This window comes from Echiichthys vipera (genome assembly GCF_963691815.1).
Source record: "Echiichthys vipera genome assembly, chromosome: 15".
Classification (NCBI taxonomy): Eukaryota; Metazoa; Chordata; class Actinopteri; order Perciformes; family Trachinidae; genus Echiichthys; species Echiichthys vipera.
Window position 1 is genome coordinate 5,682,870 of NC_139840.1, and position 17,233 is coordinate 5,700,102.

Here is a 17,233-nt window from a genome sequence, read left to right on the forward strand (position 1 = left end):
ATTAGTGTTTGTCTACAAGCTCCAGTTTCAAGTGTAATACCACTACTTCTGTTCTGGATACGTCAAACTAAAGCTTGTCACTTGAATGACAAAATGAGAAACACTGACAAAAATCTCAACTAGCTGGACCAGGTTTAAAATATAAGGAGAGTGGAAGTGGTTGTAGTCCGTAATATCTGAACTATGGTGTTTTCTTTCATCTATAATCCAGGTCAGAGTTGCTGTTTCTGTGAAGGGCTGTTGCTGAGTGTTGCATCATAGAGCCAACTGCATCTGCTGCGGGGGTTCAGACCTGGAGATGTTAGTGTTAACAGAACAGAGCTGACCATGCATGAGCTCAGGGTCAATGCACACAGCAGATGACCTAAATTACACAATCAGAAACCGATAAAGCCTATGTAGAGAGAAAGAGAGAGAGAGAAATAAAGTGGAAAAACGTAAGAGGAAAAATAGGAAAAAGGTTGTGTTGAACTATTCAAAGGACAGAGTGAATATCAAAAGGGTGTGTGTGTGTGTGTGTGTGTGTGTGTGTGTGTGTGTGTGTGTGTGTGTGTGTGTGAGTGTGATATGTGTTTGTGTGTCAGAGAAAGAACAAAAAAGGCAAATGATTTATTCTGATGTGGAAAAAATATAGCAATCTGAGATCTGTGGAGACCGACAACTGAAATTAGACAGCCAAAGGAACAAAACAGACCCAAGCAGTTGTGTTAGAAACAAAGAGAAGTAAAAAAGGGACAGAAATACAAAAAAAAACAAAGAAAGAAGACAAACTGTTGTTCTCAGGGCTGGTCTGTCGCAGCAGAAGCAGAGCTCATCTCAATCTCTCTTTTATCATTTCAATGGACAGCCTTAATTTCCTCTCACTGAGCTGCAGTCTTTCTTTAACAGGACACAGTCTCTAATGTGGAACTGCCATTGTAATGAACAGATGACACAGAACAGGGGCCAGTCTTTACTTGAATCACAAGTGAGTTAAGTGTCACAGTGAGTGTTTTGTTCTTAAAGGTGACAGTTTTTCAAGGTGATCTATTTGTAATGGAGATACAGATGCCTGGGTCTTTTGCAAAGTTGATTCTTTATTTGAACTCAGTGTTTAAAATGGCAAAAACGTCCCTTAAGAGGAATAGGTTATGGATATGGTGGATATGCAGTTAACTGCTCTTGTATACATGCATTGATTATGTTAGAGGAGATGGAGGAGAGAAGAGACAGAGGGAAGTTGCTCTCATGGATGGATGGTTGGATGGATGGATGGATGGTTGGATGGATTTATGATGGATGAATGGATGGATGATGGATAATGGCTGGATTGATGATGGATGATAGATGGATGGATGGATGGATGGATTGATTGATGTTGATGGATGGATGGATGATGGATGGATGGATTTATGATGGGTGAGTGGATGGATGATGGATAATGGCTGGATTGATGGATGGATGGATGGATGGATGGATGGATGGATGGATGTTGATGGATGGATGATGATGGATGGATGGATGTTGATGGATGGATAGAGGATATATCGATGGGTGGATGGATGGATGATGGATGGATGACAGAAGGATGGATGGATTGATGGATGATAGATGGATGGATGGATGGATGGATGGGTGATAGATGGATGATGGATGGATGGATGGATGATGATGGATGGATGGATGACAGATGTTGATGGATTGATAGATGATAGATGGATGGATGGATGGATGATGGATGGATGATAGAAGGATGGATGGATGGATGGATGGATGGATGGGTGGATGGACCGATAGATGGATGGATGGATGGGTGGATGGACGGATGGATGAATGGATGGATAGATGAATGGGTGGCTGGACGGATGGATGGATGATGGACGGATAGATGAATGGATGGATGGGTGGATGGACGGATGGATGAATGGATGGATCGATGGAATGGAAGGATGGAGTATTTCAACAGCCAGATGGGTTCACACACACACACACACACACACACACACACACACACACCCCTCTGTGCAGACTGTAAGCTGTGGATCTTGCAGAGTAACAAACACATGCTACAGCGAACGCGTACCATCCATCATGGCTGCAACTAGACAGAGATGCAGCGGCAGAGTGTGAGCCAAGATTTAAACCAATCAGGCGGCAACGTGCGTTTCGTCGATCTCAACCAACCACAACCAATCTGAAGCTCAGAGGGGTTTCTCTATTATCATCCACCTTATACAGATACTCTACAGAGAATACAATGTGTCTTTCCTGAAGAAATAGATTTTTTAACTGAAAGTCATACAGCAGTAGTGTCAGTTAGTAGGGGTGTAAGAAAATATTCATACTTGTGGTATTATTTCAAAAACACTGAATTGATTTTTAATTAATAGCAAAAGGGTTCCTGGTTCGAATCCCTTCTGCGTGGAGTTTCCTCGTTTCCCCGTGTCTGCGTGGGTTCTCTATGGGTTCTCCGGCGTCCTCCCACAGTCCAAAGACGTGCAGGTGTTAAGTTATTTGATGACTCTAAATTGCCCGTAGTTGTGAATGTGAGTGTGAATGGTTGTCTGTCTCTGTTCGTCTCTATGTGCCCTGTGATAGACTGGCATCCTCTCCAGGGTGTACCCCGCCTCACGCCCAATGTCAGCTGGGATCGGCTCCCCCCACGTCCTTGATAGGGACAAGCGGTTGAAGGTGGATGGATGCAAAGATCGGTGACATGGTGGTGTGCTCTTTATACTGTTTCTAAAATCAGATTTTAAAAAAATGCAATACATCACTTTGCTTATGTAAACATATTACATTTTAACTCCTGTGTCATGATACGTATTGTATCACCAGATTCTTGCCAATACACAACCCAAGTAAGTGGTGCTTGGTGATGTTCCTTGTCAAATGAGATGTGTTTACTGAACCTGCAAAAGCTTTATTTTTAAAGATGTATGAAGTACTTAAAATCATTGGTGTGTTTCTGTCATTGTGGGATGGGCTTTTTTGAACCTTTTAGCTATTTTCTGAAATATTGAAAATGCTCATCGGGATGAGGAAATCAACTCACCGGACAGCTAGCAAGGCCTGTCAAGGTTTTCAAATGTAAACGTCAGAGTAAACACCAAAAAGGTGGAGGCGCAGCTACGTTGTAAGGCTATGATCCCCACTGAATGGACAAGCAATACGATCTCTCCGTCCATCTCTATCTCTACATCTGAGGGAACCTGCATTGGTATTTCTAGAGAGATGTCCAGTGCTGTGGTGTGGTTTCGGCAAGACCTGACAGACAGCGCCATTCAACCAATCTGACGGACACATTCTGTTTTATGATGAATGAAGCATAGGTTAAAGGAGCTTATGGGATTCAATCTGACTGGAGTTGTACCTTGTAAAATTCATTCATTCATTCATTCATTCATCTTCAACCGCTTATCCCGGGGGGGCTGGAGCCGATCCCAGCTGACATCGGGCGTGAGGCGGGGTCCACCCTGGACAGGACGCCAGTCTATCACAGGGCACATAGAGACGAACAGAGACAGACAACCATTCACACCTACGGGAAATTTTTAGAGTCATCAATCAACCTAACACCTGCACGTCTTTGGACTGTGGGAGGAAACCGGAGAACCCGGAGAAAACCCACGCAGACACGGGGAGAACATGCAAACCCCACACAGAAAGGCCCAGGCCGGGATCGAACCTGGAACCTTGTCGCTGTGAGGCGACAGTGCTAACCACCTTGTAAAATTCAATGTGACAAATGAAATTGATTGATAAAAATCTGGCACCTGTATGTCTTGATGATCTATGTTGATGAAGACATTAGTCTACGGTCTCGAAATTACCAGTGTGAAACATCACAGTGGTAATGTGTTTAATATCCTCAACAGCCATTCTAAAATATATTTAATAAAGTATGAGTACATGAGTGTATTGTGTGTTGCACCTTGTCTGAGCAGCAGCAAGAGCTTTCCTCTCTCTAACTCCAGACTGAGGCCGAGTCCTCCCTCTCCCTCTGCATGCAGCAGTGTCCCAGAATTCCTTAGGGTTTTAAACTTCAGAGAGACGACCTCTCTGGATGTCCGCCTCGGCCCGGGACCAGGCCTGTACACCAGACTGCTGCTGCTGCCGCCGTCCAGACTCACCACATCAGAGGCTGAAAGACAAAAACAGATACGACATGACTGTATGAGCAAGTAACAGAAACATCCAAACCAGAACCAGAACCAGTTATACACTAACTAATTTGTACTAAGCACTTTATCCTTCAGTGTGGAGGAACGTACTGTAAGTCCACAGAAGATAATTGTGTTGGAGTTGCTGTACATTTCATGTGAGAGTATGCAGTGAGAGCAGGTTTCTTAGACTTGTACTCCATAAAATTTGATATACCTTGTTTCTAGTGGACCTCTTTGGCAGTAAGATGTAACTTTCAGAGCCTCCATCTTGTCATGTTCACTGTCCTGTGTGTTGAATTTCTTTTCTTCTTCTATTCTTTTGTAACCTTTATTGACAAACATTCAACTCTCTACTTCCGGTCCGTCCCCTATATGTTACCCCCTTAAACACACACACACACACACACACACACACACACACACACACACACACACACACACACACACACACACACACACACACACACACACACACACACACACACACACACACACACACACACACACACACACACACACACACACACACACACACACACACACACACACACACACACACACACACACACACACACACACACACACACACACACACACACACACACACACACACACACACACACACACACACACACACACACACACACACACACACGTTCCTATTACACGTAGAAGTTGGAAGTTCCTGATTTCCGATTACAATGAAATGCAGCATAACTGGCAGTGACGATCTGTGCCGACCATAGACTGTATAAAAAATAGACGTAGCATACCCAGATCCGTTCTTTCAACTTGATCCAATCGTACTCGCCTATGGGAGTCGCCATCTTGTCAGGCTTTGACTCCGCCTCATTTCCTCTTAACAAAAAAGAGCATTGATGTTGGTAGGGGGACGTTGGGGGGAGGGAGATACGTCCATCTGGCTGACGTCGACCTCCGAGGAGAAGTGAGGGCCAGCAGCTAGCTGTCACTTGAGGCCGCACCCCTAATTATTCATAAACTTTAACCTCCAATAAAATAAAAACTAGCCCAGTACAACATAATTCACCCCACTCAGTGTTGTCATGGAGATATGACCTAAACATACAGACTAGAATGTTTTTTGTACCAGACCTTAAACAGGTTTAATTATGCTCTGAAAGCGGCCTATTTAACATGGGGGTCAATGAGAAATCGCTCTATTGCCATGCCTCTGGGCGAACTGCGATTTTGGCACTTCCGGATTGGATAAACCAGGAAGTCGCTGTGGTGGGGGCTTTGTTCACAGTCCTGTGTTGACTTTTTTTGTCACTCTTTTCTTTTGTAAACTTTTTTAACACACATTTACATATCGACTTCCGGTCCGTCCACTTTAAGTTGCCCACACACACGCACGCACACACACACACACACACACACACACACACACACACACACACACACACACACACACACACACACACACACACACACACACACACACACACACACACACACACACACACACACACACACACACACACACACACACACACACACACACACACACACACACACACACACACACACACACACACACACACACACACACACACACACACACACACACACACACACACACACACACACACACACACACACACACACACACACACACACACACACACACACACACACACACACACACACGTTCTGATTACACTTCTGCCCTTCCTGTTTTCCGAATATACATCTAGGGAGGGAATGTCGCAACAGACACACAGGTTGAAGTACTCGAATAGCAGTGCCTTCATTAGTGGGTCATATGCTAATCACCATTGTTTTAACTCACTCTTTGATAGATAGGAACTTAAAAGACAATTAACTAGATGAAAATCTTATGGAATACAACTTTAAATATGATTAATGTTGAAAAACAAAATCACTAGCATCTGGACAGAAATTCTGTCTACGGCTGGAACATTGTGGATGCATCAGAGAGTGCGACTGAATTCAGTTTACCACTCCCCACCGGTAAATTTCACCGTGGGGTCCCGTTTGCTCGCTGGGGATTTTGGCTGAGGTGAGGTGAGGTCAGCCGAGGTGAGGTGAACAGTGTGTGTTGAGTGTAATACTGTATTGATAAAAAAAAAAAAAAAAAGAGCAGCAGCTGAGCTCAGCATCAATTCCCTTTTCAGCCGTATAAGTAATTTCTTTGACTGAATGTTTTTTAATGATGTAGCAACTCTTTGACTCCCTGACGCCAACCACTTTGCTTGCAGTAATGCTCTTATTGGATTGTACAGTGTATTTCCTGCTGATTACAGAGCAGCAAGATGAAGCTCCAGAGCACTGAGTCATCCTCAGTGTGTAAAGCTGAACTTTAAGTCTACTCTATATACTATCGAGATATTCTAATCGAGTCCCACATGACACTTCATCCAAGAATATTATGTTTTATCAGCCCTGCAGTCTGTCACATGTCAGGGAAACATCGTGTGGCAGGTACATTCATTGAGGGTGCCTTTACTTTGTGTTCAGTACAGCACCTGACAAGTTATTAACCTCTCAGTGTTTCAAATTCTGTGAACAAAACTAATGTCTTGTAGACTTTTAGGCAACTTAATTGAACCTGCATTAACTACGACTGAAAACTAAAACAATAAGCTGAAAGATGTGTCATTGTTAATATAAAATATTGATTGTAGTTGCTTAAACTGTCAATCCCACAATTTCTATTTTCTAAGGGCGCACTCACACTGTCCTTCCGCACCGCGCCCCGGGCTTTAGGGTCCTTGTCCCCCCGCTTGCCAGCCCGTTTGTACTCAAACTGCCTGGGCCTCGGCCAATGCTTCTTGCTGTCCATAAGTCATCACGTCATTACACGTCACACGCATTGATGACGTCATTGCAATGCGTTGCTTTGTTTACAATTCTTTCCATAGACCTTGAAGTTTTTTTGTTTTTGAATATTTTCATCCGACCAAATCTGCAGTAAACACTCCACCTCCGCATCACACCAACGTGAACCTTTCGTGAACTCACACTGGTCAAACGCACTAGGCTTTAGCCGAAAAAACGGTTTTGGCCCGGTGCGGAAGGACAGTGTGAGTGCGCCCTAAGAGAGCCCAGAAGCGAAATAAAAAAGAAATACGTTTCTCTTCTCTTCTGCATTATCCTGAGAAATATGTATAACAATAAGAATTTTGGCCCAAATCCTTTAGAATAAATGTTTTATCTCTACACTTTCACTCCCCAAAAAACTTGAGTTTGGCATAAAAACTGCACAAATGATATATTGAAGTACTCATGACCCGAACTTCATCCTCTTACATTTAATCTGTAGCTAGAAAGAAATATGGGCTGTTGAAAGCTTTTCTAACAAACATATCATTCATCTTCAACCACTTGTCCCTGGAGCCGATCCCAGCTGACAATGGACGTGTGGCAGGGTACATCCTGGACAGGACGCCAGTCTATCACAGGGCACATAGAGACGAACAGAGACAGACAACCATTCACACCTATGAGCAATTTAGAGTCATCAATGAACCGAACACCTGCACGTCTTTGGACTGTGGGAGGAAACCGGAGAACCCGGAGAAAACCCACGCAGACACGGGGAGAACATGCAAACTCCACACAGAAGGGGCCCAGCTGAGGTTCGAACCAGGAACCATCTTGCTTTGAGACGACAGTGCTAACCACCATACCACTGCCCCACTGTGCCGCCCCATATATATACAAAGATATCAAGTGTACAAAAAAACTTTCCATAAAATGTTGTGTCCACCCATCTCAAACCACTTTCCTCCAGGACTTTTTTCATGTCACTGATACTTCCTGGTTTGAACTATTTGTTTTTTTGGATTGGGGGACCGTGTGCATACAGTGTCTGTGGTGTTTGTTCAGTTTGCATCACTATGTTGAGTTTTTATAGATTTGTCAAAACACCTAAGATACATCATGAAATGTTTTGTTGTGTTTCAATAACAGATTTATACCCACAATACATTTTCCACACTTTGGTAAAGCGTTTGCTGCAAACAGCTATATTTTAGTTCCCCTAAGTATATTTCATTTGTTTTTCCGAGGAGGATTCAGCTGAGCATGCCACATTAGTTTACCGCGAGGAGCACCATGAGTCTCCTCTGCCAACCGTCACGCCGGCTGATAAACATATTACACTAATATATCAGCTGTGTCCTTAAATAACTTGAGGATATTTCCAAACTTCTACAGGGTATTTATCAAAATCCATCTTTTAAATGTTTCTCATAATCCATCTTCTCCCACAGGGGACAGCAACAAACACAGCTTTAAGGACACAAAATGGTTTGATCATAAATCATCTTTCCACTTGAATTGATATGATGAATTAATGCCAGGAGGATGGATTGTCATGTTGCCTTGGTTAACCCGGGTCTGGACCTCACAATGTATCAAGTTTTCAAGTACTGGGTGTTGTTGTTGTGCACTTTTCAGCCCACATGAGTTTATTTGGAGATACCGTGACAAGTTGATTTTCATTTGACATGTAAATGTGATTCTCATGTGAACGCCAGAAAATCAGTGGCTGTGAATGTAATCTAACACCATCATCAAGTTAATATTTTAATTTGTCCAATATTTGGCTTCATGAGCAAATAACTGCAAAACTAATGGCCTTCCCATCAGCCTCATACATACTTTGTGGTAAGTGTATAGATGTATATATATATATATATATAATACAAATATATTTAAATTAGTAAAGAGGGAAAAGCTGAAAAAAGAAGATTTCGTGACTTTTAAAATAACGGTATTTGACAGAAGACACTCTTTGAAACCGTTTTATTTGTATCTGTGACAAATGACAAATGTATGTCACCCCTTTGAAATATTTAATGTTTCACAAGAATTCGCAGCTCAAAACAAATGTCTTTTATCTTCAAAGCTTCAAATCGGACCACAGCCTAACAGATAAAAGGAGGAACTCATAATATAGACACAGCTGTGGATAGAAATCCCCCACACAGATAGTCCATATGGGAATAATGTTTGTGCATTCATATTTTCTGTTTGAAAATGTATTTGAGCATATGTAAATGTGTGAAGTCGTGTTTGATATTCATGAGTGGTGTGTTTTTATGAGGGACAATATAGTGAACAAACAGCTGTGAGGACAGAAACTGGGGCAGAGACGCAGCAGGGAATTATTGCTGAGACGACAAAATATTACAAACACCTGCTTCTTTAACCGAGTCGTGAGGAGGGAGAAGAAGGTGAGGAGGAATCATTATCAGTGAAGATGATAAATCAATGGTGATTGAGCATATGACCCACCAATCGCCTTTTTGCTGAGTATTCCTTCTATGAATGCAAATACGCTGCGATGTTAGTGATGCTGCTGACAGTGGTTGGTCTGCCAGTGGAGCTTGTCACTGCCGGTTATGCTGTGTTTCATTGTAATCAGAAATTTGGAACTTCCAACTTCTGAGTCAGGCTTGTAGTAAGGGCAGAAGTGTAATGGCTGGGTCAATGGCTCCAGCTCCCCAACGGCCACAGTCACCCAATGCATGCCTTAAGGCTTCCTGCTTGGTCCACTCCTGTTAACAATCTACATGCTCCACCTTGGTCACATCATTTGTCATCTTGGACTCAAATTCCACTGTTATGCCGATGATACCCAACTCTTACTCAGCATCGCTCCATCCACACAGCTCCCCCCACAGTGTCATTTCAACTGTCTTCTAATATAAAAACCTACTCCAACTCAACAACAAGAAAACCGAGCTCATGGTTGTGGCACCCAAGGCACTGCTCTGGAAAGTTGGAGATTTTTTTCTCCAGGTGGACAGCTGCACAATTTTCCCATCAACTAAAGTCCTTAACCTAGGTAACATCCTTGGCTCCAGTCACACATCAAATCTGTCAAAAACATCTCCAGACTCCGACCTTGCCTCTCAGACTCTGTTACAGAGACCCTCATCAATGCCCTTGTCACCTCCAAACTGGATTATAGCAACAAAGTCCAGTAAAACTCTGGACAGGCTCCAATATATTCAGAATTCAGCTGCAAGGGTTTACTGTAAACTGCCAGAATAAGAGGTGGATCTGCTCCGTATACCCGCGTATACCCTCCATTACACCACTTCCCACACTCATTCCACTTCCACTGGTTCCCGGTCAAGTTCCGCATCACAAACAAAATCCTCCTCCTGAACTACAAATACCCCAATGCCCTTGCCCCCCAGTACTTATCAGACCTCCTCCACCAACATATCCCCCAGTACTTATCCGACCTCCCAAACCAACACACCCCATCCCTGTACCTGCGGTCATCAAACTGAGGTCTGCTCTTCATCCCCTGCACCAACCTGCGAATGTTTGCGGACAGAGCCTTCAGTGTGGCAGCCCCCACCCTCTAGAACTCTCTCCCCACAGATATCCTCAACACCTCCACCCTGATAATCTTCAAATGTGACCCCAAAAACATTTTTTTACCAAGGCCTTTGGCCCCTAGATGTGTTCTTTGTGTGTATGACTGTTTGGTTGTATGTCCCACGTAGATAAGCGTCCTTGGATTCCTTGAAAGATGCTATATAAATCCAAGTTATTGTGTGTGGGTGTGTGTGTGTGTGGGTGTGTGTGTGTGTGTGTGTGTGTGTGTGTGTGTGTGTGTGTGTCTGTCTGTGTATGTGTGTCTGTCTGTGTATGTGTTTGTGTATTTAAGAGGGTAACATACAGTATAGTGGATGGTCCGGAAGAAGTTTACAAAAGAGCAAAAAAAGCCAACACACATAGTGACCATGAACAAAACAAGATGGAGGGCTCTGAAAGAACAGGCCTGCAATTACATGTTACAACCAAAGAGGCCGCTAGAAGCAAGGTTTCTCAAATCTTACGCATTATAACTTTAATGTAATGTTAGGAGATACAAGAATAGAATCACTCATTGATAAGAAAAACAGTGACTTCAACACCAATTGGTAAACAGTCAGAACATATGTTTTTGTGGGATGTGTGTTTACTTCAATGTGTTGAGGCCAGGCGCTGATACTGCCAGTATTGTGTGATCTGATAAACTAAAAGGAAACTGTTAACACAATGTGTTTTGTGTGATATGTGTTGTTTTCACTGTGAACATCAGAGGGGAGAGTGTAAATCAGTTGTGAAATATGACAATGCTTCCAAGAAAAGGTTGGCCGGTCGTCCTTTGTATCTTACCACAAACAATTGAATTGGTGTGATGTGTAATAAGTGTTTCTTTTCTTTTGAACCAAATGAAATGTGTTGTATATTGATGTTGACTCCTCTCTTTCTGATTACACAGTCATAGTGATTTGTCATTGTTAAATCCACCATGCCATTTAGATTTCCCTGGAGACTCAGCAGGTAATTTAGATGAAACCAACTGGTGTCCACAGTTTAATTTTCAGCTGGACAACATCTCTAGAGAGTCCATTCAGTCTAATAAAGATAATAATGCTTACTATAAGGACATCCGTAGGTTTCCAGCCGGAGTCCGATCCTCCCGCTGGGGTTCCAGTCCAGAGGGATGAGGCGGAGGAAGCGAGCGATCGCAGGCTGCTGCAGTTTGTACTGAACCACACTGTCTGCATTACTGTTACCTGGAAAAGACTGGAAACACACAAACACAACAATGACTTGTTCAATATATTTCTGCATGATTGCTACCTGAAAACTTAGTTCAGCAAAACTGTGTTAAAAATAAATACAATCATACACTGTACATCGCTAAAACAGCAGTGTTCAATTTAAATCCAACCAGACTTTATCAAATATAGGACTAATTTATATACATATAAACCTGAGGAATCAAAGCCATCCGCCAGTAAACTGGTTTGGATTTGTATATATTAATATATTTTATTTGAGAAAGTGAGATAATAGTCTGGAAACATACTCATACTCTTTTCTCTTTTTCCGTACTTATCCAACCCTGGAAATAACTCACATTAAATGCCATACTTTGTAATACTATTTCATACTTTCCATAGTGCATAGGAACCCCGTAAGAGCCAACCAGCAGGGCCTTCAACTCAACAAATGGCCCAGAGGAAAGGACAACAGAGTCTCATTTTATCTGTGAGGGATGACGTGAATTGTTCAACAGAAGCCATTGTCGACCAGAAAGAGTCAAAGAGAGACATGATGAGGGAGATTAGCTGTGAATAGGAGAAAGGAATAAAGACACAAAGAAAAAAAGAGAGGAGGGGATACAGTAGAGTATCAAAGGGAAATGACAGAAGGGAAAAATGAAAGGGAAAGAAAATCACATGGTGAGAGTAAGAATGGAGATAATCAGTAGTGCCAGAAAATGACAAGAGGAAATAAAAAGAAGAGAGGAAATTTGAGAGGAACGAGGAAAAGTGAAAAAGATCGCCACTCGTGTCCGCATCCCCAACCCTTCAGGCAAGAGGAAACAAACAGATAAAAAGGAGAGAGACTATAAAGAAAAGATGGATTGTTATATTTCCAAGCACCCATAGGCTTTCGGGGAAAAAAAGAGAACAGACAGAAAGAGGAAATGAGAAAAGAGCACTTTTCCTCCATAGTCTTCAAGCCTTTAAGCTAAAAGCAGAAGCCCAGTGGAAGTTGATCCAACAGCCCTCTCATCAACTCTCTACTCTGAGACACTCTGTAATCCCTGCAGAGTAATGCACAGAAGCTGGGAGATACTTTAAATGGGACTAGTTTTGTGCTCAGTTTATGTAGAGTGTCAGATCAACATGTTATTAAGCTGTGAAAAGTCTTTCTCTGCTCTCTGAGATGATCCTCAGTGCTGAGATTAGCTGGATTCCCTCCATGTGGGGAAATTGCCTCATCTGTACTTCTACCAAACAGCTCCTCTCTACACCACTGTAACAAATGTGTTTTTACCCTGGATACCAGGGGACCAACATTTATTCATTTCTTAAATGGAATCTCAATGTAAGCCATACATACATACAGTAGACCCGATCAGATTATTCATTTACTTCTGGGGAGAAAACCCCTGCATATTGTACATACAATTGGTGTGGAGCAAACAGGGGTGAGGAAGAACCGGATATACTCTCATCTCAGGGCGCACTCACACTGTCCTTCCCCCTCCCTCAGCCCGTTTGTACTCACACTGCCTGGGCCTCGCGCAAATGCTTCTTGCTGTCCATACATCATCACACCATAACACGTCACACGCATTGATTGACGTCATCGCGATGCGTCGCTTTGTTTACAAATCTTTCCACAGACCTCAGAGTTTTTGTGCGTCTTGTCGACTGTTTTTGAATATTTTCATCGACCAACTCTGCAGTAAACACTCCACCTCCGCATCACACCAACGTGAACCTTTCGCCACCATTGTTGTTGTTGATAAATGTCCGCGCATGGTCTGTCTTTTATTTTTTTATATGTCCGAATAGGCGCACATAAAATGACGTGAGAGCCGCCGTAGGCGTCGTGCTCGTACACGTGCGCACGCTCGTGCTCGTACATGTGCAAACGCGCTCTACAAAAGCCCACCTCTCTCAAACGGGCCATGGACGGCCAGCTGGCCGCAGCTAGGTGCGGAGCGGGTGCCCTCACACTGGTCAAACCAACTAGGCTCTACCCGAAAAACCTGTTTTGGCCCGGTGCGGAAGGACAGTGTGAGTGTGCCCTCATTCATCTAAAATGCATGTTTGATTCCTTTATATCTCATTAACATCAATTTTACTGACGTTTGTAGAGCTAAAGAACTAAAGAAAATAACACCACCCAAAATTGGAAGTTAGCCCGGCCAATGGTGATGGCACTGTTCGTGATGCTAAATTTGCTTTTTATCGAATGCACTCCAAATCAACACAGTACATAAAACTAGAATTACCACCTTGTGGTTGTATGCCTCCACCAACCAGTCGAGTTGCAGTTTATAACCAAACTGTCCAGACTCACATAATATACGCAGGAAAGACTTTGAAGCAATTTAAAGCAATTAAACGTATTACGTCTATTTTTTTGGGTGAAACATGGTTGTTTCACACACATCAACCCAGTGGCACACAAAAGCTGAACAATCAGCACAGTTTCAAGATTAGCCTCACCAAGTGAGAGTATGGAGATTAATTAGGTAGGGAAGGCAGCATCAAAAATCCCTGGTCAAGATTTGCTAAGCATCTGTGATATATATGACACCTGCACGCTTCGGAAAGGTCGTAAAATATTTAGAGGCCCCTCTCATCAAAAGTAGTTTTGTCCCCCTTCCTTTAGGTAAAAAGGTAAAGCGTAGTATTAAGAGCAGAACTACTCGTTTCTATAACAGCACATATCCTGAGGCAGTTCAATCCATAAACTCAACTAAACTCTGTCCCCTAGTGGGTGTCTTAATGCACCAGACACTTGCGTTTTATTGACTCTATTTGAGTATTTTTATAAGTTTATGCTGATGTTTTATTTACTGCTGATATGTATTTGTATTAAATTGTTTTTTCTACTCTGAGCACACACCAAGAATTCCACTTCAATGGTAATAAATTATTGGATCTTGACTCTTAAATGTCCAAGCAAATTGTTTGTTTCGATTTGGTATAAGGCTCTCTGCGAGCATGCAGGTGAACATGTTTGTAACCATCCTACTGTGCTGAAAGGATTCATCACAAACAAAACTACTAAGTATTCCTGTGGCTGCATACTGAACCATGTACCATCGGAGGAGTGGGACAAATACAAGTTCAGCACGACACTTGTGCGCCGTGAAAACACTGAGGAAGAGTGCTGTGTCTACCAGGAGGTGGGAGGTGATGCCTCACTGCCTCTGTTGTCCATCTGACTGATTTCTTCATTAATCAGCTCTGTAGAGACCAGCTGAGCTTTGTCACTTCCATGGCTCATGCTTTGCCATGTTTGTCATATTTCTTCAGTGGTGGAAAAAGTTGTGAAACCTAATTAAAAGAACCTAAAAAATGAACCTAATGTAGAGGTAAAACTAAATCTGCAATGATCTACTAAAGTAAAAAAATGACTGTTGGTTTTACTTGATGTGATCATAGACTGTATAAAAGAAATGGGATGTAGCTACTAGGAAGTCACCCATTAGGTTGTGGACCACAGTTTTTAAGCGTCCCGTTTGGCATTTTGGTGGTCGCCAGCTTTGTGTTTTGAAACTGGATGTGACCATATTTTGACAAGAGGGCTGAGCTGAGCGCAAAGCAAGTGTTTCAATGGCACTGTGCTAAGCTAAACGCTAAAGAGCGAAATTTCAACTGGCTGATGAGAATCATCTGGCGGACTATTGTCAGCGGGTGAGCGGGGAGCTCCAGTGCTGGCATCGTTCATCTGCACGTAGGCCTACTGTCTGCGCCGTCAGAGCCAGTAAAAAATCTACAGCTTCCCTTAAATTACCAGCTAAGGCTAGCTGTAGCTAACTAAAGTTAGCTTTGATAGAAAGGTGCAAAGACATTTTTGGTGCCATGGATATGCATTACTAAACCTGTCTGTTATGTTGTTATGTAAAAATGTTTACGGAGGTAATAAATCAACTGAGTAGAATGGTCATTTTCTCATTAACTTCTATACAATCAGAGGTCTTTTTGCAACCAGTGGAGTCGCTCCTGCTGGACATTAGAAAGTATTCTGGTTTAAGGTTAAGTCTTTGTAACAGCAATGGCAAACATAAAGTGAGAGTCGTTGCAAAGCAAACTTGGTGTAATTTTAGAGCAGGAGCATTATCCACCACTGGAGACAGCCATGGCTAAGGGCATGGAGCACCAACACAAGAAGGCTAAAGAACAAACGGGATATCAGCCTACCAGCCTGCCCCAAAGGTCTCGACCATCCAGACTAAAGCACAGCACTGGGGTTTTCAAACTATAACAGGCTCAGCAGTGTTTATAAATGTCTCTGTTTAATGCCGGAGTAGTGTGGACACGCGGTGTAAATGATGCATAAGATATGTGTTCTAAAACACATGAATGTAGCCTAATCCAACTGTTTCGATGTAACTGCAGTGCGGACTCACCCCAATGCTGTCCTCCTGTCTGTACTGTTTCCAGTTGTGTCCCGTGTCGCTGAACATCAGCAGGTACGACGACAGCCAATCAGAGCTGCCGTAGCGACCCTGGGTAGCAACGGCAGTGATCTTGGTCCGCTCGCCAAGGTCAACCTCCAGCCACTGATACCTGTCTGAGGTGAGAGGAGACCAACCTCCAGCTCCTGCGGGGAGACAAGGGGACAAACAAGCATACATAAGTGATTTATTTTCCATTTACCTGGGTGGAAATGAAACAAGCCATCGTTGACGCTGAAAAGGGAATTGCATTGCTTGACCTTTCACTCTAAAATCACACTTTTCCGTGATGAGAACCGCATGAAGAAAATTGATTGAACCGCAGCGAAACCCTTTAAATCTATTTTGAAGCTATAATGGGATATAAATCATGCTTTAGGAACTTTCCAGTTAAATCTAAATCACTCACCTTTGCTATGTGACCTACAATGGCATCAGGGATTTTTCTTCCATTTCTATCCTTTCATTATTATTCTTTATGACAACTTGATGCAATCAGCGTTTGATATTTCACTTGTCAAAGCAACAGCAGTCTTGCAATGTCATTCTGTCCCGTGCGCCTTAACCCCACCTTAAATTTGAGCTCAATTCAACTAAAATCAAGTTTTACAATATTCTGACATGAAGTAAACGGCTGAGAACGTACTTGTTGTAAAAACGACTGCATGTCAAACTAAAATGCTTTTTGACCGTTTGAAGACGTTATTAAAATCCAACCCAATCGCTGTCAGTGAAGATGTTGGATACTGTGTATATATCGGTAAGAAATGAAATTTAACTACTGAATAAATAGTTGAGAAACAAAACACGTGCAGATGTTTGCATTCAGTAAACTGAACAATTATGAGTAGAAGTATGAAAACTTGAATCATCAAATCATCATAAGGAGAAATCTTTTGGAACCACAAATAGCCAACTCAGGTTTATTGTAGGTCGCTGAGTTGGCCTGAACGTCAGCTCAGAACAAATAAAACAGAATAAAAATAGGAGCACATAGAAGCTGATATCATTTCCCAAACACAATATAATCTATTAGAGGATCTGGTGCCAAACATTGATTCGCTTTAGAGTAGCCCTTCGTGTGTGTGTGTGTATCCTA

The 17,233-nt window shown here is 42.6% G+C and overlaps 1 protein-coding gene across 1 annotated transcript in view; it reads right to left on the bottom strand.

Annotated features, from left to right (window-relative positions):
* The window catches only part of LOC310958071 (contactin-associated protein-like 4), a gene marked incomplete at both ends in the record, with an annotated part of 111,723 nt that overhangs the window by 56,510 nt on the left and 37,980 nt on the right, over positions 1-17,233 (bottom strand). Inside the window, 3 exons of the mRNA XM_083928875.1 lie at positions 3,914-4,123; positions 11,579-11,726; positions 16,087-16,280. Coding sequence (XP_083785001.1) covers positions 3,914-4,123; positions 11,579-11,726; positions 16,087-16,280 — 552 coding nt within the window. The remainder of the gene's footprint in view (positions 1-3,913; positions 4,124-11,578; positions 11,727-16,086; positions 16,281-17,233) is intronic.